General features: G+C 40.8%; 1 protein-coding gene across 7 annotated transcripts in view; it reads right to left on the bottom strand.

The window, feature by feature from the left end:
* CCDC126 (coiled-coil domain containing 126) overlaps positions 1-26,078 on the bottom strand; it is a 113,606-nt gene that overhangs the window by 26,505 nt on the left and 61,023 nt on the right. The window contains exons 1-3 of one of the 7 annotated variants that reach the window (XM_025873026.2): positions 22,865-23,149; positions 22,377-22,457; positions 4,994-5,383 (exon numbers count right to left, since the gene is read on the bottom strand). In XM_025873026.2, coding sequence (XP_025728811.1) covers positions 4,994-5,228 — 235 coding nt within the window. In that variant the 5' untranslated portion in view covers positions 5,229-5,383; positions 22,377-22,457; positions 22,865-23,149. Of the gene's footprint in view, positions 1-4,993; positions 5,384-7,568; positions 7,722-8,803; positions 8,826-22,376; positions 22,458-22,864; positions 23,150-26,078 lie in introns of those variants that run through there. The other 6 variants (XM_025873024.2, XM_073898970.1, XM_073898971.1 and 3 more) reach the window with 6 other exon arrangements.

Here is a 26,078-nt window from a genome sequence, read left to right as displayed (position 1 = left end):
ATGGAAGGAAAACTTCCAAACTCTGTTTATGAGGCCAGCATTACCTTGCTCCTAAAACCACACAAAGACCCCAGCAAAAAGGAGAATTACAGACCAATATCCCTGATGAACATGGATGCAAAAATTCTCACCAAGATACTAGCCAATAGGATCCAACAGTACATTAAAAGGATTATTCATCATGACTGAGTGGAATTTATTTCTGGGCTGCAAGGTTGGTTCAACATCTGGAAATCAATCAATGTGATACACAACATAAATAAAAGGACAAGAACCATATGATTCTCTCAATAGATGCAGAAAAAGCATCTGACAAAGTACAGCATCCTTTCTTGATTAAAATTTTTCACAGTGTAGGGATAGAGGGAACATACCTCAATATCATAAAAGCCATATACGAAAAGCCCACAGCAAATACCATTCTCAATGGGGGAAAACTAAGAACTTTTCCCCTAAGGTCCGGAACACAGTAGCGATGTTCACTATCATCACTGCTGTTCAACAAAGTACTAGAAGTCCTAGCCCCAGCAATCAGACAACAAAAAGAATAAAAGGCATCTGAATCTGCACAGAAGAAGTCAAACTCTCACTCTTTGCAGATGACATGATACTCTATGTGGAAAACCCAAAAGACCACCCCAAAATTGCTAGAACTCATACAGAAATTCAGCAAAGTGGCAGGATACATAATCAATGGACAAAAATCAGTTGCATTTCTATACACTAACAATGTGACACAAGAAGGAGAAATTAAGGAGTCGATCCCATTTACAATTGTCCCCCAAAACTATAACATACCTAGGAATAAGAGGCAAAGGATCTGTACTCAGAAAACTATAGAACACTCATGAAATTGAGGAAGGCAAAAAGAAACAGGAAAACGTTCCATCCTCATAGACTGGAAGAACAAATATTGTTAAAATGTCTATGCTACCTAGAGCAATCTATATATTCAATGCAATCCCTATCAAAATACCATCAACTTTTTTCAAACAAATGAAACAAATAATCCTAAAATTTGTATGGAACCAGAAAAGACCCTGAATAGCCAAAGGAATGTTGAAAAAGAAAACCAAAGCTGGTGGCATCACAAACCTGGACTTCAAACTATATTACAAAGCTGTAATCAGGGGCTCCTATGTGGCTCAGTCAGTTAAGCATCTGCCTTTGGCTCATGTCCTGATCCCAGAGTCCTGGGATCAAGCCCTGCATGGCGGGGCTGGGGTCCCCGCTTAGCGGGGAGTCTGCTTCTCCCTCTCCCTTTGCCCCTCCCCACAACTTGTGCGTGTGCTCACTTGCTCTCTCTTTCTCCCCTCTCCCTCAATAAAATAAATAAAATCTTAAAAAAAAAAAAAGAAAAAGCTGTAATCATCAATACAGTATGGTACTGGCACAAAAACAGACACATAGACCAACGGAACAGAACAGAGAACCCAGAAATGGACCTTCAACTCTATGGTCAAATAACCTTCAACAAAGCAGGAAAGAATATCCAATGGAAAAAAAGACAGTCTCTTCAACAAATGGTGTTGGGAAAATTGGACAGCCACATGCTGAATGAAACTGGACCATTTTCTTACACCACACACAAAAATAGACCCAAAAAGGATTAAAGACCTAAATGTGAGACAGGAATCCATCAAAATCCTAGAGAACACAGGCAGCAACCTCTGTGACCTCAGGATCAGCAACTTCTTATTGCTTTGAAGATACATCTTCAAAGGCCAATGCAAGGGAAACAAAAGCAAAAATCAACTATTCGGACTTTCTCAAGATAAAAAGCTTTTGCAGAGCAAAGGAAACAGTCGACAAAACCAAGACGACTGACAGAATGAGAGAAGATATTTGCAAATGTCTTATCAGAAAAAAGGCTAGTAGCCAAAATCTATAAAGAACTTATCAAATTCAACACCCAAAAAACAAATAATCCAATCAAGAAATGGGCTGAAGACACTGAACAGACATTTCTCCAAAGACATACAAATGACCAACAGACACATGAAAAAATGTTCAACATTACTAGGCATCAGGGAAATACAAATCAAAACCACAATGAAATATCACTTCACACCAGTCAGAATGGCTAAAATTAACAAGTCAGGAAATGACAGATGCTGGCAGGGATGCAGAGAAAGGGGAACCCTCCTACACTGTTGGTGGGAATGCAAACTGGTACAGCCACTCTGGAAAACAGTATGGAGGTTCCTCAAAAAGTTGAAAATAGAGCTACCGTACGACCCAGCAATTGCATTACTGGGTATTTACCCCAAAGATACAAATGTAGTGATTTGAAGGGGTACATGCACCCTAGTGTTTATAGCAGCAATGTCCACAATAGCCATACTATGGGAAAGAGCCAAGAGGTCCATCGACAGACGAATGGATAAAGAAGATGTGGTATATATATATACAATGGAGTATTAGCCATCAAAAAATGAAATCTTGCCATTTGCAATGACGTGGATGGAACTAGAGGGTATTATGCTAAGCAAAATAAGTCAGAGAAAGACAATTCTCATATGATCTCACTCATATGTGAAATTTAAGGAAGAAAACAAAGGATCATAGCGGAAGGGAGGGAAAAATAAATCGAGACAAAATCAGAGAGGGAGACAAACCGTAAGAGACTCTTAATCACAGGAAACAGGGGTGCCTGGGTGGCTCAGTTGTTAAGCATCTGCCTTCGGCTCAGGTCATGATCCCAGGGTCCTGGGATCGAGCCCTGCATCGGGCTCCCTGCTCAGCGGGAGGCCTGCTTCTCCCGCTCCCACTCCCCCTGCTTGTGTTCCCTATCTCACTGTGTCTCTCTCTGTCAAATAAATAAATAAAATATTTAAAAAAAAAAATCACAGGAAACAAACTGAGGGTTGCTGGAGGGGAGGTGGGGGGGATGGGGTAACTGGGTGAGGGGCATTAAGGAGGGCACATCAGAGCATGATCATCATCCTGAGTCATGAATGTTACATCTCTTAAATATCACAGGTACTAGTAAAGAAATAGTTTTAAAATTTGGGGGAAAATAAAGTGCCCACTGAGGTCCCAGCACATGTATGAACGAAATCCATACCCAGAAACATCATTTTGAAAAGCTTCAGAACAGTACTATGGGACAAAGATCTCACAAACTTCCAAAAAATAAGTCACATATAAAGAATAAAGAATCAGAACAGCATTAGATTCTCAAAAAGAACACTGGAAGCCAAGGAGGGGGAAAAAAAGAAAAAAAGCCTTTAAAAATCTAACGAAAACTATTTACAAACTAGGATTCTAAACTCAGTCAAATTCTCAATTAAGCATGAGGGTAGGGGGAATAAAAAGATCTTTTCAGATATGCCGGGAGTCAAAACTTTGACCTCTCTCATACCTTTCTGAGGAAACTACAAGGATCTGTTCCCCTAAAATGTGGGAGTCACCAATAAAGAGGAAGCTACAGGATTCTAGGGGATGGGAGATCCAAAAGAAGAGAGGTAAAGGGAGTTCCAGGATGACTGTGGAGTAAGATCCCAAATAATTCATCTCCTAGAGAAGAAATAGTCCAAACCACAGGAGATCAGAAGGCTCTAGGAAAGATTTCAAGATAAAGAATGTGATGAAATAGCTAATGTGTCTGAATATACTGGGAGGAGACTTAACTGTGGGGAGTTAGGGTAGAAAACTAGGCAAAGAATCAAAAATCAGTATTTACTAATTCTAGAGGGGAAAATAAAAGTTGTACATGAAAGGAAAAGTAATAATGTACTACAAGGCTCAGTAATGAATACCCTTAACACAGTGATAACAACACAAACACTGCATCTTGTTCTAACAAAATTATATTGGGAAAGCGGCAGGGCTAGAAGGACGTGTGTGTGTGAAATCAGCCTGGGGTGGGTGGGATGCAATTTTGGGTAAAAAAGAAAGCTGAACCTTCACCCTGCACAGTGGGAAGTTAACAGATAACTCCTATAATTGAAAAATCAAGAAGAAGCTCATAGAGCATATTATTTAGAGATATAGAGGTAATCATCAAGTAAATCAGATTAAATAATTTTAAATGGCTGGCTTTAACGAATGGGAAATTTAAGGACTGTTGGAGGTGGGAAGAACTGCCCTTTTTTATTATCAGACTCATAACACATTTTGATTCTTTAAATACATGTATAACTTAAAAAAAAACAAAAAACACTGAAACAGAGAAAATGCCCACAAACTCATATCCGAAGTGTTCTACCTGTCCTTTAAGTCTTGAAGGCAAGAGAGAACATGGCATGCATACAGAACTTAAAACACAGCAGGAAGGGGTGCGTGGGTGGCTCAGTTGGTTAAGCACCTGCCTTCGGCTCAGGGTCCTGGGATCAAGTCCTGTGTCAGAATCCCTGCTTAGCGGGGAGTCTGCTTCTCCCTCTCCCTTTGCCCCTCCCCCCACCCCACCCCCGCTCATGCACGCTTTCTCTCTCTCTCTCTCTCTCTCTCAAATAAATAAAATCTAAAAAAGTAAAAAAACAAAAACAAACAAAACCACAGCAGGAACCCATGATGTGAAAGGGAGAATAGCAATAAACAATACTGGAGATATAGGCAAATGCTGCTTCTTAGGAATTGATAGATGTTATATAATTGATGGTATACATTGGCACAATCAGATAAATGTAAATATGAACTAGGTATTATTATAATGCAATTATAATTGTGTACAAAAACGTCATTTGTTTAGAGATACGTATGGAAATATCTAGCAGTGAAATGTCACAATTTCTACAATTTAACTGGTCTTCAAAAATTAGACAAAACAAATTTTTTAACAATTTTTAACAATTGTTAAATCTAGACAACAGATATATGGGTATTTATCATACTGTTTCTGTTTTTCAGTACATTTGAAATTTTTCACAAGAAAAATTTGCTTTGGAAAGACCTACACATTAAGTAATGAGTTGGATTTCCTTCCATAACTATCTTGAATTGGGGCTAGACTGAAGAGGAGAAAACCAGGACGAGTCTATGGTTGTCTTACCATATCCTGCCATGGAAGCGCCATTCTCAACATCCGAGTTCTTATTTTCGTCTGCTAGAGCTTTAACATATCTTTTGCTTAAGTCTAGTATTTGTTCACGTAACTTGACACTGCTTTGATGTCTTGGTTGTTGAAAAGTATAGTGCAGTAACATCAATCCCCAAATGAGTCCAAATATAAGCAAGAGTAAACTCAATTTCTGTGACATGGTTTTTCTTGAGATTGTAAAAATCATTTCTGATGAACTAAAGACACTCAACTGAAGGGTGGTGACTAGATGTAAGCCGCCAAGCAACTAAGACTTTAGAAAGAAAAAAGAAAAAAAATCTCCTCCTCTAATACTGTATATTCTTCATCTTCAGCAAGGTTGCCTCCAACTCTCAATTAACTCTGTAAAATTGAGAAGAGAAAAGGGGATTAGTCTTAACCTATACCATTAACAGACTAGACAATGACAAACTTAAGAGATTCTATAAATCGTTGTGATTTGAAACTGTATCACCTTCTTTGACAACTTTCTTTCCACCATGACTAAAGCTTCCAGGTTTCATTTACATTGCTCTTCAAAAATTTAAACCAGACATAAATGTCAGTTAACTGAAATGCCACCATCGTCACAAAATTCTTTGAATGACTTCTTGTCATTACTAACTAAAACTATGGACATATAATAAGATTTATAGGAGACTATTCAAATATAGTTTTCTAAACTAAATGTCTAAAACCTATTCCTCCTCTTCCTTAAAAAAAAAAAAAGGCAGATGCCAAAGTGAAAGTGAGAAAATGAGGAAAGGTGAAAAGAGACTGGAAAGTCATTAAATGCCTGACCTCCCCCCCCAAAAAAATCCCACAATTAAATAAGTGTGACAGTATTTGAAAATGTTACTAGAAAATACTGCTAATGGCAACAAGATCGTTTTAAGCATCCAACCTAAGATGAAAAATAAGTTACAAACTCTTAAGTTTATACTTCTAAATTTATGCCAGACATAATGGGAGGTGCTAAAACAGTTTAGAAAATTTTCCTGTATTTCCAAATCTGCAATTCCAAATTTTAAATGATACAGGAATGTACTTTTATAATTTAAGGGAAAATTATATGAGGAAAAAAATATTATACTTCAATTAAAAAAAAAAGATAAAGGTGATGACAATCATGGAATCTAGAAAGGCCTGGAAAGTAATAATGTATATGAATCACCAAAGTGTCCAGCGAAGAAAACTCTTCAATTATACCTAGTGGAGTAAAATTCTTTACATGGAAATACACCTAGAGTCAAAAAGTGTATTTCACAGCTTAATGAAAATAATCCTTAAGAACTTTTTTTTTTAAGATTGTATTTATTTATTTGACAGAGAGACACAGGACACAGTGAGAGAGAGAGAGAACATAAGCAGAGTAAGCGGGAGAGGGAGAAACAGGCTCCCCGTGGAGCAGGGGCTCAATTCCAGGACGCTGGGATCATGACCTGAGCCCAAGGCAGATGCTTAACGACTGAGCCACCGAGGCGCCCCAATCCTTAAGAACTTAACTTCCTGCAGCATGGGCAAATAAAACATACCGATTTTAATCCACTTAATAGGGTATAATCACATAGCCAAACTAATAAAATCAAGTTTGAGAACAAGACTAAAAATGAATACAGTAAAGGTTAACTCTGCAGAGCATTTAATCACTTTCGTTAGTGCTAGGCACTAGGGAAACTATGGTTCTGCCCTAAAAGTTTGCTTTCTAAAAGCACAGATGCTTTTAAATCTTTTTTTAAATAATAAAAAAAATAGAGTATCTTTTATACTCTTATGTGAAAAAAATCAAAATACAAAACTTTGTAATCAAAACCTCTCTAGATGTGTGGGTGTTGAGATATGTGTAAGCAGGGGATCTTCTACCCTGGCAATTCACCTGTCCAGTTCAGAAAATTCCCACTCTTTCTTCCTCCTACCTGGACCCCCCAGTCCCTGATACACTGCTAATAAATTCTGGGCCTCCAAGGTTTGAAGAACACCCATCTTCTCTTGTTGAAGTGCACCCATCCTGCCAAACCTCACTACAAGCATTATTACACCACTAACTGGGCATATTAATTACTATAGCAAAATAATAACTGCATTAAAAATTAAGAATTAACTCCTTTTCAAATCTTCTTCTACTTCTCCTTATTTAGTTACCATACAAAAAATCAATCTCTTCAGATCTTACTGAAACTCTACTATTAATATCAATACTGGATTACTAAACTTTACTTAACAAAGTCAAGTAAATGTAACCTAATATTTTTTTCTACAGATTTTACATTTGAGTTCAGAAAGTGCAAGTTCTGGATGCCTAAGATAATTTTAAAGTAATTTCTCTGGGGTGCCTGGGTGGTTCAGTCGGTTAAGCGTCTGCCTTTAGCTCATAGGTCATGATCCTAGGGTCCTGGGATTGAGCCCCACATCAGGGTCCCTGCTCAGTGGGGAGCCTGCTTCTCTTCTCCCACTCCCCCTGCTTGTGTTCCCTCTCTCGCTGTCTCTCTGTTAAATAAATAAATACCATCTTTAAAAAATAATAAAATAAAAGAATTTCTTTACACACATATATTAAATATATTCTTCTTTAGAGATCTTTCTTTACTGGCTCCTATGTCTTTTCAAGTCTGACCTGTAGGTGTGTCAGCACCCAGTAGAAGGACCAACTGGGTATCTGCCCTGAAGCAGTTACAACAGGCTTCTAAAGCTGGCATGACAACAAAACCGGAAAAGTGACATCACTGGAGAATTAAGAACACAGACTCCTAGGTGTTTTGGCAAATAACGGTTAAAATGACAGCCTGGAAGGTTTTAGGTCACTATACATATCCAAAGCCAAAACCAGAGGCAAAGAGGGTACTTCAGTTAAATAACAGCCTTACTACAATCACTTACTTCGTACCAGATTCTGCTCTAAGCTCCTTATATGATTTAACTCATTATATCTTCACAACTCCCACATTAATAATGTTCTCACTTAACAGGTGAAAAAAACTGAGGCAAAGAGTAGTTAAATAATTTGTCCAAGGTCATACAAATGGATAGTGGTAGACATAGGATTCAAAGCTCAGGCCCTGAACCCATGCCGCTCTTTTGCAGCAACGGCAATAAAATAGGAACAGCAGCAACTGCAGCCATGAGCAACCACTGAGTTCTTATGGTGGAAGGAAACACTTCGCAACAGCTATTTCATTCTTTTTTTGCAATAACCTCAAAAGAAAGATGTTGTTATTCTCAAGTTAAAGATGACCACATTAAAAAAAAAAAAAAAAAAAAAAAAGACCACATTAAAGCTTAGAGAGGTAGTTAACCTGCCTAAGATTTTTAGCTAGGCCACAGACCTCACTTGCCTGAACTTTGGCAAAAGCTACCAGCCCACAAGTTCAGAACCTCTATCTCCATTCAGGGTCTGTCCTTTCTTTTACAAAAGGTCCTTAAACCCAGCCCTACTAGAACTCATAGGTTTTAGAGAACTCCACCAAAGTGACAAATCCCAAGACTATAACGGCATTAGACGGGGAACAGGAGATCCAGGGAGGGAGGTGGGGTTGAGAGTCAAACACAGGGAATGTAATCTCTAACAGGTAAAGTCCTCCCAACTAGGTACAAGCTGTACAAGTCCTTCCAACTAGGTACAAGTCCCTCCAACTAGGTACAAACTTTTTTTTTTTTCAGTTCAGGGTTTTATTATTTTGGGTTTAATGGAACTCCATGGTAATTGTGTCTGGGACCAAAGTGCCAGGATCATGTCCAATGGAAGAAGCAGGTGTGACCACTGCTTCACCTCTCTGAGCTTCTCACCTTCCAGGAAGTGGTCACTTTTCTGTTCAAAGAGTTGTTGCTATTCTTTTCTTCGATCTCCTGTCGAGTTTGTAGGTGTTCAGAATGGTTTGATCCCTATCCAGCTGAATTCCTGGGACCAGACGAAATCCAGGTCTCCTACTCCTCCACCATCTTGCTCCTCCTCCGGTACAAACTTAACCATGAACTTTGCTTAAAGAGCGAACGGCAGGATGAACACTAGACACTGAGAGAAAACACCCTGATAGTGGACAGGGCAGAAACTTAGCTAAGGAGGATATGCCCCCAAAGTAATAAATCCCAAGGAACAAGAAAGCCTAGTTTAAACCTAGTGTTTCTCAGGGTGGGGGTCCCAAAGATAAATAAAGAGCCTCTTATTGCTCTATATTGACTGTATACTAGCTGACTATTACATTCAGAAAATAGGCCTATATGAAGGTCTTCATACAGGTGCCTGGGTGGCTGAGTCGGTTTAGCGTCTGCCTTCCACTCAGGTCATGATACCAGAGTCCTAGGATCAAGCCCTCCATTCGGCTCCCTGATCAGCTTTGAGCATGCTTCTCCCTCTCCCTCTGCCATTCCCCCTGCCTGTGTGCTCACTCTGTCTCTCTCTCTCTCAAATAAGTAAAATCTTTAAAAAAAAAAAAAGAAAGGTCTTCATAGCCTTGACTCTCCATGGAATGTGTCTGGCTCACCACTGCCCTCAACTAAAGCAGCCCATCTCAGAGAGAAGTCAGGAAGCTTTATAGGGACTACTACAGTGAAATAGTCACATGCTTTGTAACTTGCTTGTGTTTGTTACACGTTTTTCTATAGTGATAAGAAGTTAAAAATTTTTTTAAGTTGTATGTATTTATGTTGAGAGTGTACACACACACACAGGGGGAAGGGGCAGAGGGAAGGAATCCTCAAGCAGACTCCCCACTGAGATGGAGCCTGACCTGGGGCTCCATCTCAAGACCCTGAGATTGTGACCTGAGTAGAAATCAAGTTTAACGAACTGAGCCTCCCAGGCGCCCAAAGTTAAACACTTTACATGAAAAGGATATCTTTAAGAATAGCAAAGAGGTGAGAACTTGGGAACCATTATCCCACTCTACACTAGGAAACTACAAAATGACACCAAGGAATAAAGTGAGTGTAAGAGCTATTAAGGAGAAAAAACACCCTGGAGCCTTCTCCAAGTTAAAAAGATGGCCTGGAGCCGGCTAATACCTGACATAGGGCTGAGCAGTTCAAAGGCCCATGAGCGTTCTCTGAAGCAACCCAAGAAGGCCTGAAAACTATTCTAAGGGTTCATTTCTTTTTTCTTTTTTTTTTTAACATTTAAATACTAGATGTTTATAGATGGATAGTCCTTACAAAGTTGAGATCACATATTCGCCACATATTAACACAGGAAATCTCCCACAAATTTAATGCGTGTATGAGCCATTGACATCAAAGATTTCCCTCAAATAATTACTAGGCAGTAGAAATGAAGGTTAATCAACCATTTATAAATGCTGTTTGTTGGTGATGTGCCCCCTCAAGCTGCCTGTGTGTGGGGGGAGGACATGAACAGCCACAGTCGGGCTGTGGTGGAGGAGGGCTTTCCTTGAGTCTTTTGTTCTGCTTGGCAGCAGTGATGGCCGGATCCGTCTCCAAATTCTCAGATGTTTTGTCGCAGATGATATCCGCAGATGATATCCACAAGACGCTCAAATGTCTGCTTGACATTAATGTTATCCTTGGCACTTGTTACAAAAAATTCAAACCCAAGCTGTTCTCCTAAATGTTGGCTTCTCTCTGTTGAGATGACCCGCTCGTCTTCCATGTCACATTTGTTCCCAAACAGGATAACCTGGGCATTATCCCAAGAGTATGTTTTGATTTGAGTTGACCTTCCAGAAAGTGGTTGCTTTTCTGTTCAGAGAGTTGCTGCTATTCTTTTCTTCGATCTCCTGTTGAGTTCGTAGGTGTTCAAAATGGTTTGATCCCTATCCAGCTGAATTCCTGGGACCAGACGAAATTTAGGTCTCCTACCCCTCTGCCATCTTGCTCCTCCATCTCTAAGGGTTCATTTCCACAAGTAATTCCAAGCAAGCCCAGTAGAGGTGACTGAGATTCCCAAAACGATAAAATTATGCCTTTGGGTCTCTTCTCATAATGTTTCACATTAAAATCACCTGGACAGTTTTCTACAAATCCCCATGCCAGGTCACACCCCATACCAATTAAATTAAATGTCGATGGGATGGGATGGGATGGGATGGGATGGGACGGGACGGGATGTGGGGTGGGGTGGGGTGGGGTGTGGGTGGGGTGCGGTTGGTCTGGGTTTAGTTTGGTTTGGTTTTTAAGAGCCCTAGGTTAGGAGCACCTGGGTGGCTCAGTCGGTTAAGCATCAGCCTTCTGCTCAGGTCATGATCCCAGAGTCCTGGGATCACCCTGCTCAGCAGGAAGCCTGCTTCTCCCTCTCCCCCTGCCACTCTCTTATACTCTCTTGTGCTTTTTCTCTCTCAATAAATAAATAAATATCTTTAAAAAAAAAAGAGCCCTAGGTTATTTCAATGTGCAGCAAAGAATGGGAACCACTCTCCAAATCTCAAATTTCTTCATAAAGCAGCAATGAGCGCTCCAAGTAGGACCACCAAATTCATGTTACAAGTCAGTGCTTCAGGTGTGACAGAGGCTTCTTCCTTGGACCTACCTATAATGACCCTGAACAGGAAGGGGTAAGGGGGAGGGAAAAAAACAGGCTACAATTGAGCACAGTATTTACCAGAGTCCTTTCTCAACCAAAATAGTGTACAATCTGAAAACTTTTTTTTTTAAAGATTTTATTTATTTATTTGACAGAGAGAGACACAGTGAGAGAGGGAACACAAGCAGGGGGAGTGGGAGAGGGAGAAGCAGGCTTCCCGCCGAGCAGGGAGCCCGATGTGGGACTCAATCCCAGGACCCCGGGATCGTGACCTGAGCCGAAGGCAGACGCTTAACGACTGAGCCAGCCAGGCACCCTGAAAACTTTTTCATCCCAACTTCTAGGCCACCATATTAATTGTCTACTAAAGACTAAAAAGTCAAACTTCATATTTGGCCCAAGTAGTTTTTAATGGCAAAAACAAGAGGCGCCTGGGTGGTTCAGTCGGTTAAGCATCCGCCTTCGGCTCAGGTCATGATCCCAGGGTCCTGGGATTGAGCCCCACATCAGGCTCCCTGCTCAGCGGGGAGTCTACTCTCCCTCTGCCTATCACTCGCCCCCACCCCCCAGCTCATGCACTCTCTCTCACTCGCTCTCTCTCAAATAAATAAAATCTCTTAAAAATAAATAAATAAAGGCAAAAACAAAATCATCATCATTTTGACCTAAGATAGACTCATAAATATTTTTAGGATCCCCAGGGGAAAGCTCTTAGGCAACTGCAGAGATTACAAAAGGAATTAGAGTGTATATGGCCCCAAAGCAGAAGAATGAAGGAGAGGAGACACATTTCAAATGAAGTTGTCTGTAGAGCACTAGATCTGAAGAGGCAAAGGAGTGTGGTCCAAGTATCATCATCTCCAATTGGATTCCTGCAGCTGTTTCTCAAGTAGTTTCCCAGATTCCTCTCCAACCCCACTTCAAGCCACTGTCCTCAGAGCAGCCAAAATGTTCTTTTAAAAACAAGTCACAATTTGAATAGTCACAATTCCAATGGTTCTCAAAGGAGATATGAAAATGATAATAAGCACATGAAAAGATGCTCAAATTACTAATCATTAAGGAAATGCAAATTAAAACCACAATGAAATACCACTTCATACCCATTTTTAGGATAGGAAAGGCATCAGAGTATACCACCCTAAAGTACGCCACTGTGGTATAAAGATTATTTGGAAGTGAAGATGACTAAGAAACAGCAGATGCAGGAAGTGTTCCCTGCCTTGCTCTCCAAGAATTTCAAATCAGAAAGGTGACAACATTCTCATCATGGGAGACAGGGAGTTGATGTTGAGACAAATCTGTACAAGTACATCTTAAACAACCCGTACATTCCATTAGTTTCCCCCACATATTACCTTTTCACAATTTACTGCCTCTAGAAGCTAACTCCTTTTCCTTTGTCTTGTCAGGTCTTCACGATTTATGGCTCTTTGTCTAAATGATATATAAGCTCTCAGGCCTACCTGCTTCTTCGGGTTTTCATTTCATTCCTGTAATGGCCCTCATTTACATATGAAAAAAGCCTTTTCCTCCTGTTAGTCTGGCTTTTGTCAGTTTAATTACTGAACCTAAGAAGGTAGAGAAAAAAGATCTTTCTTCCCCTTTTATCAACATTTATCAAAAAAAATTTTATAACATTTATCAAAAACAAAACAAAACAAAAAAACAAGTGTTGGTAGATGTGGAGACATTCAAACTCTTGTACACTACTGATAGGAATGAGAAATGGTGCAGCCACTGTGGAAAACAGTACGTCAGTTCCTCAAAAAATTAAACACAAAATCACCGTTATGATCCAACAATTTCACTTCTGGGTATAATCACTAAATAATTGAAAGCAGGGACTCAGAGATACCTGTGCACCTATGTTCATTGCAGCATTATTCAACAATAGCCAAAAGGTGAAAGTAACCCAAGTGTCCAAAAAATGAACAAACAAAATGTGGTGTATATATATACAATGGAATATTATTCAGGCTTAAATGGGAAAAAAATTCTGATACAAGCTACAACACAGATGAACCTTAAAGACATCATACTAAGGGGCACCTGGCTAGCTCAGTCGGTAGAGCACAGGACTCTTAATCTAAGGGTCAGGAGTTCAAGCCCCATGTTGGGCATGGAACCTACTTTAAAAATACTAAGTTAATAAACCATACACAAAAAGACAAATATTGTATGATTCCACTTCATACAGGAACTTAGAACAGTGAGACACATCAAGACAGAAAGTAGAATGGTAGTTACCAAGGGGCTGGGGCTGGGGAGAGAAGAATGGAGAGTTATGGTTTAAAGTTTATAGAGTACAGGGGCGCCTGGGTGGCTCAGTCGTTAAGCATCTGCCTTCAGCTCAGGTCATGATCTCAGGGTCCCGGGGGCGAGTCCCGTATCAAGCCCTGCATCGAGGCCCGCAACGGGCACCCTGCTCTGCGGGAAGCCTGCTTCTCCCTCTCCCATTCCCCCTGCTTGTGTTCCTGCTCTCGCTATCTCTCTCTCTCTGTCAAATAAATAAAATCTTTAAGAAAAAAAAAAGAACTATTAAAGTTTAGGGTACAGAGTTTTACTCTGGGATGATGAAAAAGTTCTGGAGATGTATAATGGTGATGCTTGCACACCCTCGTAAACGTACTTAGTGTCACTGAACTGTATGCTTAAATATGGTTCAAATGGTACATTTTATGTGATGTATTTTTTACCACACACAAAGTCATATCACATCACTCCCCTGCTTAAAAACCCTTCAACAGTTTCCCACTGCACTTAAAATAAAATTAAAACTCTTTACCTCAGGCCACAACGCCCTGCAAAATCTGACTTCCGCCCTAATCTCTCTTGTCCTAATCTCACACCACTTCTACTTGCTCACTGTGCTGTGCTACAGCCACACCAGGCAAGACAAACCAAATTCTTTCTGACCTCAAGGTCTATATACAACTGCTATTCACCTCCCGGGAATGCTCTCCACACAGCTTGTTCCTTTTCATTTTTTAATATCATTTATCTCAAATGTAGCCTCTTCAAAAAGGAGCACTCCCACTCCTGCCCCACCTCCAGCCTCAAGGTACTCCATATGAAATTATATGTTCTATCTTTAAAACCTTGAGCAAGTTACTTTATCTCCCTAGACCCCGATGTCCTCATTTGTATAATGCGGACAACAGTAGCTACCTAATACTGGTAAAGAGAAATGACACCTCATACTACTCAATATACACTAACTTTTATTATTAGTGCCAGGTACTAATGCAGCAATGACAGTAATTCTTTTTTTTTTTTAAGATTTTATTTATTTATTTGACAGAGAGAGACAGCGAGAGAGGGAACACAAGCAGGGGCAGAGGCAGAGGGAGAAGCAGGCTTCCCACCGAGCAGGGAGCCCGATGTGGGGATCGATCCCGGGACCCTGGGATCATGACCTGAGCTGAAGGCAGACAATGACTGAGCCACCCAGGTGTCCGAATGACAGTAATTCTTGATAATCTGAGTTATCTGAGCTAATACAGGAGATGTTTTACTAGACCTAAATAAAACTCCTCTGATTAGCTCTCATGGCCCTCCATAATCCAGTCCCCAAAGGCAAATTTATTTCCCATTAGTCACAAAAATATCTCCCCCAATCAAGCCAGTCTTCTCACTGTCTCATACCATGGTCATGACAACACCTTATGTTTACATGTATTTTTATTTATGAAGCATGTTTCCTTACATCCTCTCATTCAGTTAGCTAACAGCTATCAGAGAGGCCACAGGTTTGAACAAGTTTCTACTCAAAATTTGTGGACAGCATGAAATATTTCATTGGTATTAGTTACTGAAGAATTACCCAGTCCTAAAAGATGATATAATGGCATACTGTTGTGAAGAAGACTTCATCTTCCAAATAGCCGAAAATGAGACAAGAGTATCTCTTTAAACGCTACCTTCACCCGAAGGATTTCAAAACCTCATCACATTACCCAGTCCATGCTGATCTTCTCTCACCGCGCATTACTTTGCATCAGCTGATTTCACACACCCCATCTTCTCATCCAGTCAGGAGCCTTGCCCCACAGTCCCATGTTCCTAAGCGCACCAGTAACCTGCCCTACACTGCCGCCACGACTCCCACAGAGCCCAGGGAACAATCAGTGGAGACACTTAGAGTTTACTTTTAAGCACATGCCTGAGTCTAACCCCACCTTCTCCCAGGCAGCAATGACCTCCCTGCAATGTTGGAAGTTTCAAGATAAAATTAAAGTATCTCCAATTATCCATTTTGGGGCTAGATGAACCTGAAAAGTAATCTATTACAATCCCCTGACATTTCAGATGAAAGAAAACCCAGGATATCTTGCCTAATGAGACAGTTAATGGCAGAAACTATATTGATCTAGAAGACAGGTCCTGACTCACCATTTAGGTTTTTCTCTATACCATACTACTTTCTTTACCTCCACTAGAAAGGCTAGGTTTGTAAATACTGAATGAACTGTACTCTTTTGCTTTAAAAGAACATAACCAGAGGGTGCCTGGGTGGTTTAGTTAAGCGTCTATCTGCCTACAGCTCAGGTCGTGATCTCGGGGGTCCTGGAATCCAGTCCCCCCCCCCCCCCCCCCCGCTCAGCAAGGAGTCTGCTTCCCCCGCTCTGCCCCTCCCCCCAGTCTGTGCTCTCTTCTCACTCTCAAATAAATGAATAAAATCTTTAAAAAAACAAAAAAAAAGAAACAGAAAACAGTAATGGCAGTTTAGAGCAATGACCCTAAAATTCTGAAAATATATGCTTGGACTATTCATTAAATTATCAAGTGGGCACATTAAAGTTTCAAATACACTTTATTCCCATAAATCAAACTATTACAGAGTTGCTGCAAGAAGGATTTAAGAAATTTTAGAGCTTAGCTTTTTTTTACATAAGCAAAAAACAACAGAAAAAATATAAAGCACAGATAAATACAAGATCTGGATGGAAACATCTTCACAATGACCAGCAGACACTGATAAGAAAAAACATATCTCCAGGGCGCCTGGGTGGCTCAGATGGTTGAGCATCTGCCTTCGGCTCGGGTCGTGATCCCAGGGTCCTGGGATCGAGTCCCGCATCTGGCTCCTTGCTCAGAGGGGAGTCTGCTTCTCCCTCTCCCTCTGCCTCTCCCCCTGCTTGTTCTCTCTCTGTCTCTCTCACAAATGAATAAATAAAATCTAAAAAAAAAAAAAAATATTTCCAGAAAAAAGAATTTGGGGGTGGGGAGGGCTGCATAAAGGCCTATGCTCAACAATCTTTACAAAATTTCATTTAAAGCATGAACAACTTGGTTTACTCATTCCTTTGCTCGCTTATTCATTCACAATATTTATTGCAGTACCTACTATGTACCAGAAACTGGAGATGTGAAAGGTGAAACAAGACAGGATTCTTCTTGTGGAGATTATGTTTCAATTGGAGACAATAAACAAGCAAACATAGAAACAATTTCAGCTTGTCATAAACTGCTACAGAGAAAATAAACAAACAGGGTGATGTGAGGATATCTGAGGAGTCTAAGTATCAGGTCAAGTAAGGCCCTCTAGGGAGGTCTGATCTAAAAAAGAAGGGGATGGGGCGCCTGGGTGGCTCAGTCGTTAAGCGTCTGCCTTCAGCTCAGGTCATGATCCCAGGGTCCTGGGATCCAGCCCCGCATCGGGCTCCCTGCTCCGCGGGAGGCCTGCTTCTCCCTCTCCCACCCCCCCTGCTGGTGTTCCCTCTCTTGCTGTCTCTCTCTGTCAAATTAATAAATAAAATCTTGAAAAAAAATAAATAAGAAGAGGAAGTAAAGTCTGGTTCCAATTTCCTTCTAACTAAAACCTTTAGAATTCTTTTCTGACCAGAATCTTGGGAGCAGGCAGTAAATTCCTTATTCCTAGTCTCCTCGGTACAAACAAATGAGAATGGGAGAGATTCCCAATCCCCAGCATGGAATGGCCTGGTTTGGAGAAATGGTCCGAAGTGAACAGAAAGAAACTCACAAGCAAAGAAAGTTTTGTGTTCCCTTTGCTTAGAAGAATGGCAGTTCCACTGTTCGGTAACATACAGGAATAGTAATAGTCTGACATAGTGTTTTTGCACAGAAAAATATATAAATATATTCCTATTACCATTTTCTAATATGAAGGGGGCAGTGCAGTAAGATGGGATATGGAATAAAATCTAGGTAGCAATCTGCCAGTGTGTTAACTTAAAATGGTTATAAAGCAATTTTTTTTAAGTAGGCTCCACGCCCAGCATGTACCCCAATGCTTGAACTCACGACCCTGGGATCAAGACCTGAACTGATATCAAGGGTCAGATGCTTAACGGAATGAGCCACCCAGATGCCCAGTTACTAAGCATTTTAAATAGAAATTTTCAAACTCTAAAAGATTTCTTGTCAAAGGACAAAAAGGTAGAAAAGGAAAAAAGGGGGAAACTCTTTTCTTGGTTTTCATATTTATTAAAGGCCTTAACGTCTCCATCCCAATAATCTCCGAAGATCTGTTCAAAGTTCTTTTATGCCACTTACCAAATAGCAAACAGGCAAACAAACAACTAGATATTTAAGCAAGATATTTAGTGGTTTCTCCCTAGCCAGGGACCTAAAGACAAATATATTAGTTCAACATTATTACTACAGTCAAGACAGAGGATCACCCTCATTTTAAAGAAAAGAAAAGTGAAGCACAGAGGATTAATGACTACCCACCAGCAAACAAATGGGGGAAATTAGGCATCCAAACTCTCAGCACAGGATTCTCGTGTTTTTCTTTTTTTTTTAAAGATTTTATTTATTTATTTATTTGAGAGAGAAAGAGAGAAACAGCATGAGAGGGGAGAGGGTCAGAGGGAGAAGCAGACTTCCCACTGAGCAGGGAGCCCGACGCGGGACTCAATCCCGGGACTCCAGGATCATGACCTGAGCCGAAGGCAGTCACTTAACCAACTGAGCCACCCAGGCACCCAGGATTCTCGTGTTTTTCAAAAGCAAGGAACAAAAATCAACTTAACAGTTTGCAAATAGCACTTTTTAAAAAAAACAAGATAAAATAGAAACTATCCAAGTAGACTGTACACACTACAGATTTTATGTCAGTTTTCTTTCAGTTATATATCTATATTTTTTTTCTTACACAGACACATGCATGCACTCACACACTTGTGTATCTATGGAGTCTTGACATAAACAGATCTCTTGCTATGGGTTGCAGTCAAAAATTTTAAAAACACTTCATTTCACACTGCCTGTCTTGAAATACTTGTTTGTATTTTTTATGGAAACACTGCAATAGCAACATTAAAAACAATAATAGATGATAATCGTACCTAAAAAAAATCTCCCCTTCAAATCCCATTTTTGCATTTATTCAATGCTCTGCTTTTTGCACTTGTTTATGACCATAGCTAAAGTAACTATCAACTAACTAGTTAATAGCAATAGCAGCAACTAGCAAGGAGAGAAGCTCTCGCTCAGCCAAAGGTGCTACAAGAATCAGTGCCTATTAGTGTCCCAAGTAATTTACAGTTAGAGAAGCAGATATACTTTACAAAAAGACACAGTATGTTCACCAGAGAACAGAGGTTCAGCCAGTTCTCTCCAAAAAAAGACTCAGAAAGAAGTCCTCCACAGACTTGACCTCGGAATGTAATTTCAGGGGGAAAGGCCCATTCTTAAAATACTTTTTCTTTTTTTTTTTTTTTAAAGTTTTTATTTATGAGAGAGAGAGAGAGAGAGAGAGAGAGAGAGAGAGGCAGAGGGAGAAGCAGGCTCCCAAGGAGCAGGGAACCCAACGCGGGACTCGATCCCAGGACTCCGGGATCATGACCCGAGGCAAAGGCAGACGCTTAACCATCTGAGCCACTACTTTTTCTACACAATATTGCCCAGGGCTAATATCTAGGGGAAAAAATTAACAGAAAACACAGCCATCCACTCCTAATTAGGTCTAAAATTCTAAATGTGAACTGCTTTGAGAGAAGCTACACTAAAATTCCAGCTAAAATACAGAAACATGACTCAAGGTAACAGATCATTTTTAGACAGCATATTTGGGAGAAAAGAGAGAAGATAATAGCTCTGAAGAGTACAAAGATAAAAGAAAATGGGTAAAGTAATTCAGGGTTAAGAATAGGACAAAAGGGAAGCTACTCCATCACTATGCCACAGTAAAAGTTTAATCCAAAATATATTAGGCTGAGGGACTTGGGTTGCTCAGTCAGTTTAAGCGTCTGCCTTTGGCTTTGGTCATGATCCCAGAGTCCTGGGATCGAGCCCCTCTCTCTGTGCTGCTCCCCGTGCTCGTGCTCACGAGCGTGCACGCGCACACGCTCTCTCTAATAAATAAATAAATCTTTTAAAAAATAAATAAAATATATTAGGCTTTACCAGATATTTCAGTCACCTGCCCACTGCCTCAACCAATCATGTTTTGTGACACATGAGCCCACCTCCCCCTCCACAGCTAACTAGACTAGCAATGGGCACCTTTGCCTGAGGCCTTGGGAAAAAAAGAGCCCCTAAGAACACCAGGATGTTGGGAAAGAATTCACAAAAAGAAACAATGAAGTTTGGATTAGGGGACTGACAAAGTAGATTTACAAAGAAACCGGCACAACAGGTAAACAGAGGCTATAAGTAAAATAAAAGAGATACACAGTAGAGAGAGAGAACTAAGCATGTCAAAAATGTAGAAAAAACATGTGCAGTTCATGAAGGAGGAATGCTTGTTTGTGGCAGCTTTCTAGTTCCTACATGTGCATCCGCTTCCTCGAGGTGGGGAATAAAAAAAACCCTAAAACACAAATATATGACTAAAAGGGCCTATTTTAATTTGTACCATGTTAAAAAAGAACATCTAAAAACCTTTATCATTATTAAGTCTGAACTAGAAGAGTCCTTGGAATCAGACCAATTCACTATGTTAGGCATGAGGAAAATGCGGACCACAAAGGAACATAAGGTTATACAGATAGTGACAGAGCTAGGACAAAAACCAAGTCTCCTATTTCCATAGTCCATCACTCTCTGTCCTGTACTGCACCAACACCAACACAGAAACATTTTTTTTTCAAAATGAGTATTTTTGCCACATATTTTTAAGAGAATCAGATTTTTTTTTTTAAAGATTTTTTATTTATTCATTTGAGAGAGCGAGAATGAGAGAGAGAGAGAGAGAGAGCACATGAGGGGGGGAGGGTCAGAGGGAGAAGCAGACTCCCCGCCGAGCAGGGAGCCCGATGTGGGACTCGATCCCGGGACTCCAGGATCATGACCTGAGCCGAAGGCAGTCGCTTAACCAACTGAGCCACCCAGGCGCCCAAGAGAATCAGATTTTAAAAAATCTTTATATGCGTAAGTCATCTCCCACAGTTTAAATAAGTTTTCCCCTTACTTACTTCCTTGCTCTCTATTATCCTTATGAAATACATTCATCAGATTTCTTCTTTTCTTCTTAAATTTTTTTTTAAATGCATCAGTCACTGAAGACATGACAGAAAATTCATCAGGCCCTACTGGCTTTTCTCCCACTATAACTGTACATTCAAAAACAGAGTTACTCGGGACTTGTTACTTCACATAATAGTGTTTGAACCCAAAGTAGTACATAACAGAATTTTCTTTTTTTTTATTTAAAGATTTTTATTTATTTTTTTGAGAGAGAGAGAGAGAGCACAGAGGGAGGGTGAGAGGGAGCAGCAGACTCCCCGCTGAGCAGAGAGCCTGATGCGGGGCTCGATCACAGGACTCTGAGATCATGACCTGAGCCAAAGGCAGACACTTAACCGACTTAGCCACCCAGGTGCCCCCATAACAGACATTTTCAATGAAAAAAAATCAATGAAGGACCATAAGGCTTTCCTTAAAGAAAAACTCATGGGCACCTGGGTGGCTCAGTTGGTTAAGCGACTGCCTTCGGCTCAGGTCATGATCCTGGAGTCCTGGGATCGAGTCCTGCATCAGTCTCCCTGCTCAGCAGGGAGTCTGCTTCCCCCTCTGACCCCCCCATTCTCTCTCTCTCTCAAATAAATAAAATCTTTAAAAAAAGAAAAACTCATCACCAATGTCAGTAAAAACCAGGAGAGAACAGTGCAAGAACCAAAACTATAGAGGAACTAATGTGAAATGTTTCAAATCACTCCTTATAAATTTTATTGCATTCATTCAATTTGCTCTGGGAACAAAACTACCATTGGCAAACAAAAATCCCAAAGGGGTAAAATTATTAACCAGTGAGAAACTGTAGAGAGCAGTGGAAAAAAGTTGACATAAGGTAGATAGTGAAGCCCCACGTCAGGATTGCAGAACACCTAGATGCTTACTCTGCCAAAACAAACATTTAAGCTCCTCTAAGGATTCTCCCAAAGGACACAGCTGGGGGGGGGGGGGGGCAGTGAGAATAAGTCCTTGTATCTCCAGAGCTGATCCACAGAAAGGCAGAGTCATCAATTTCCTAAGAACATTCTCAGCCATCTTAAAACAGTGGAAATTAAGAAGACAGCATACTTTAAAGGAATTCCTTTCTAAGGTTTAAGGTGAACAAGGTATTAAGTGAAGAACACACAAACTAGGGTGCTAATCATTAAACAAAGAAAAGCACAAAACTCATAAATCCAGAGGCCACTTCAGTATAATAAAAGTATCATATTCAAAGGATTTTTCTCATCAAAGGAATTAATGGCACTGTAAGCACATTATTTTTTATTCCAACAACTTAAAGGTGTGTACTGTTATCTCCATTTGATTGATGAGGAAACTCAGGCTTAGAACCTTTAATTAACCAAGGTCATAAAGCCAGGCAGTGCCTCGATCAGGATGGGCACCCAGGCTGCCTGAGCCACTCTTAGTACCGATTTCAAGTAAGTCACAGTCGACACAGCAGTTTAAGTTCATCCTTACCAGTCACCCAAGAGCTGAGTTTGAAGAGGGGGTAAAAAAGGGGCCATTTGACTTTCTCCCTCAAAGTAGAACAGAGCTGAGCTGTCAAAAGCAGAAAAAGAAGTGAACGCGGCTGCCGCGCGGGTGCTCCTCCATCCCTGCACCAGGTCGGTCGCTCCCCGGCGCCAGTGGCCACGGGACCGAGCCCGCCCCGCTCGGATCAAGCAGTCCAAGTCTCGCTCGGTTTTCCGCCCGGGGCCCACGGGGCCACGGCGGTCAGACCCGGAGGGGCAGGGACAAAGAGCCTCCTCGGCCGCGGGCTACGGGCAGATCCCGAGCCGGTTCTCTGCGGACACCTGGGGGCAGCGGCCCGGGTGGGGCGGGGAGCACGAGCGGGACACGGCGGAGGAAGGGCGGCCGCCGGGCCTGAGGGGAATACCCGAGAGGCGCGGGGCGGGCGGGCGGAGTCGCCTCCACCCCCCGCTTCGCTCTCGCCCCCTCCCCATTACCTTGCCTGTGGGCTTCTTGTCACTGTCGCCGCCGCCAACGGGCTCCCGAGCTGGGGCGCGCAACGAAAGTCGATTAGCAGGCGTCAGTTGCGTCCTGCGCTCGCGACCCAGCCTCCAGGTCGGGATGGAGAAAGGCCAAGATTGAGAATCACGGACGAGGTGGTTCCCAGCTCGTGGATATTCTACTCTTCTCGTCCCTCGCAGTCCGCTTCCGCTCCGCCTCCCGGCCCGTCCTGGCCCTTCCCCCACTTCGGAGACCAGCCGATCGCGGCGCGCGGCATTATGGGGGATGTAGTCCGGGAATGCGGAAGAGGCGGCACGTGCTTCTCAGCCGGGCTGATCCTACTCCTGGAGCAGGACGACGCCGTTGCGCGGCAACCAGAGGAAGCTGCCGGCTTCTCCTGGATTGGAAAATGAGCTTAAGGGAGGCAGACGCTCTGTCTTAACTCCCTGCAGTAGCTGAAAGGAGAGTGTGGACGTCTTACTCCTGACCCTCCAGCAGGCGACTAATAATTCCAAGGCTGTGAGCTGGAGGGAAAAGGACTTAATGATTCAAAGTACGCTGCATGCAAGAATATACGTTATTGCCCCTGAATGCCCTTAGTCAGTGGAGTAAGGCAAGAAAAATAAAAGGACTAACGATTAAATGAGGAGAAACAAATTGTTATTTTTCACTGATGATGTCCTTATTATGTATGTGGCAAATCCAAAAGAATCTACAGATAAATTGTTACAATTAATAAAATTAAACAGGTTAATTTAAAAGTCGCATTTAAAAAAAAAGTATGTATTTCTACATTCCAGGGATAAAGAGAATTAATATTAAGATACCACTTATAATAGCTTCAAATTAAATACCGAGTACCTAGGAATAAATCAAAGACGGGCAACACCTACATGAAGAAAATATTTTTTTAAAAACATTGAAGAGGGGTGACTGGATGGCTCCTGCCATTGAGCGTCCAACTCTTGATTTCAGCTCGGGAGGTGATCTCTGGGTCCTGCAGTTGAGCCCCATGGGGCATGGGTCCGCTTGAGATTCTCTCTCTCCCTCACCGTCTTCCCTAGCCCCAAAAGTCCTTGAAGAAGAAGTGCCTGTCTGGCTAGAGCATGCAACGCTTGATCTCAGGGTCATGAGTTCAAGCCCCATGCTGGTCATAGAACTTACTTAAAAAAGAAATTAAAAAAAACAAACACTAAAGAACACTTAAACAAGAGATAATATGTTTGGAGCACCTGGGTGGCTCAGTCAGTTAAGTGTTGCCTTCAGCTTGGGTCATGTCATGATCTCAAGGTCGTGGGATTGAGCCCTGCATCGGGCTCCCTGAGCAGCAAGGAGCTTGCTTCTCTCTCTGCCCCTGTCTGCTGCTCCCCTTACTTGTGCTTTCTCTCTCTCTGTCAAATAAATAAATAAAATTTTTTAAAAATAAAAAGAAAGATAATATGTTCACAGAAGTTTCAATACTGAATGATGTCAAGGAGTCTCCCCAAATTTGTAGATACAATGCAATTCCAGATAAAATCTCAATAGGGTATGTGTGTGTGTGTGTGTGTGTGTGTGTGTGTGAAACTTAAGCCAATTAGACATGTTATGGAAGAGCAAAGACAAGCATTCATGAGGAAGAGAAAAAAATAAAAGGAAGAGGAGGAAGAGGAAGACTTGTGCTACCAGATAGCAAGTTCTATTATAAAGCCATAGTAATTAAGGCAGTGTGGTATTGGATCAAGAATAGACAAATATACCAATGGAACAGAATAAAGAGCCCAGAAGTCTCACCCATACATGGGAATTTATATTGTCATGGTGGTGTTGCACAGCAATGCCTAAGAAATGGTTTTCCATAATTGGTTCTAAGACAAATAGATTCCCATTTGGAAGAAAAAAAATGAAATTGGCCCTTTACACACAAAAATCAATTCCAGGTGAATAATACACATAAATTTGAATGGCAAAAAAATAAAAATTAATAAATATAAAATAAATAATATATAATGTATATATAATATATAATGTATATATAATAATACATAATATAAAATATAATAATAAATAAAAAATTAAAAATATCTTTTAGAAGATAAAATAAAAGCATATATCCATGACCTCGAGAATAGGGGACAGGCTTGGACTGCCTGGCTGGCTTAGTCAGTAGAGCATGAGACTCTTGATCCTGGGGTTGTGAGTTTGAGCCCCATGTTGGGGGTAGAATTTGCCTTAAAAAAGAAAAAGAGTAAGGGACAGACTTTTTAAACTAATCCAAAAAATAATAACTATAATAGAAAAACTGATCAGTTTGACTACATTAATATTTAAGATTCAGTTTCATCAAATGACACCATTAAAGAGTTAAAAAGTAAGCCTCAGAGTCTAATGAACTTACAGCATTATACTATACATCTTAAACTTATACAGAGCTGAATGTCAATTATAGCTCAATAGAACTGAAAGAAAAGAAAGAAAAGAACTGAAAAGAAAATGTATAGCACATATAACCAAGAAAAGTCTTGTATCCGGAATATATAAAGAACTACAGTCATAAGAAAAAGATTTGAACAGGCACGTCACTAAATAAATCCAAATAATCAGTGAAAAAGTGTCAACTTTTTTTATGAAAACAGGGAAATTGAAACCACATTAAGAGAATACTACACCACCCACCAGAATGGCTAAAATGAAAAAGACTGAAAATGACAACTGTTGACTAGGAGTGGAGCAATGGGAATTTTCACTTCACTAGGGGGAGAGTAAATTAATAGACCAGTTTGGAAAAATCATCTGGCCCTATCTACTAAAGTTGAACATAGGCCCATATGTGAGCCAGCATGCCATTTCCAGGTATATACTCTTAAGAAAGGTATGCTCATGGGCACTGGGATGCATGTCAAAGAATGTTAATAGCAGTACTATTATTATAGCTAAAAATGATAAATGATCTAATGTCCTCTATCAATAACATAATGGATAAATTATGGATAAACTGTGGCATAGTTGTATTAATGGAATATAATATAACAGAAAAATGAACAAACTATACACAATGATATTTATGAATCTTAAAAATGTAATGTTAAGGGATGCCTGGCTGGCTTAGTTGGTAGAGCATGTGACTCTTGATCTCAGGGTTGTGAGTTCCAGCCCCAAGTTGGATGTAGAGATTACTTAGAAATAAATCCTTCAAAAATAAATATATATATACATAACGTTAAGAAAAAG

This window comes from Callorhinus ursinus, unplaced genomic scaffold (genome assembly GCF_003265705.2).
Source record: "Callorhinus ursinus isolate GAN/ISIS: 27379988/994484 unplaced genomic scaffold, GSC_fseal_2.0 scaffold12, whole genome shotgun sequence".
NCBI lineage: Eukaryota > Metazoa > Chordata > Mammalia > Carnivora > Otariidae > Callorhinus > Callorhinus ursinus.
Note: the sequence above shows the minus strand (reverse complement) of the source record. Positions and strands in the feature narration are given on the sequence as shown.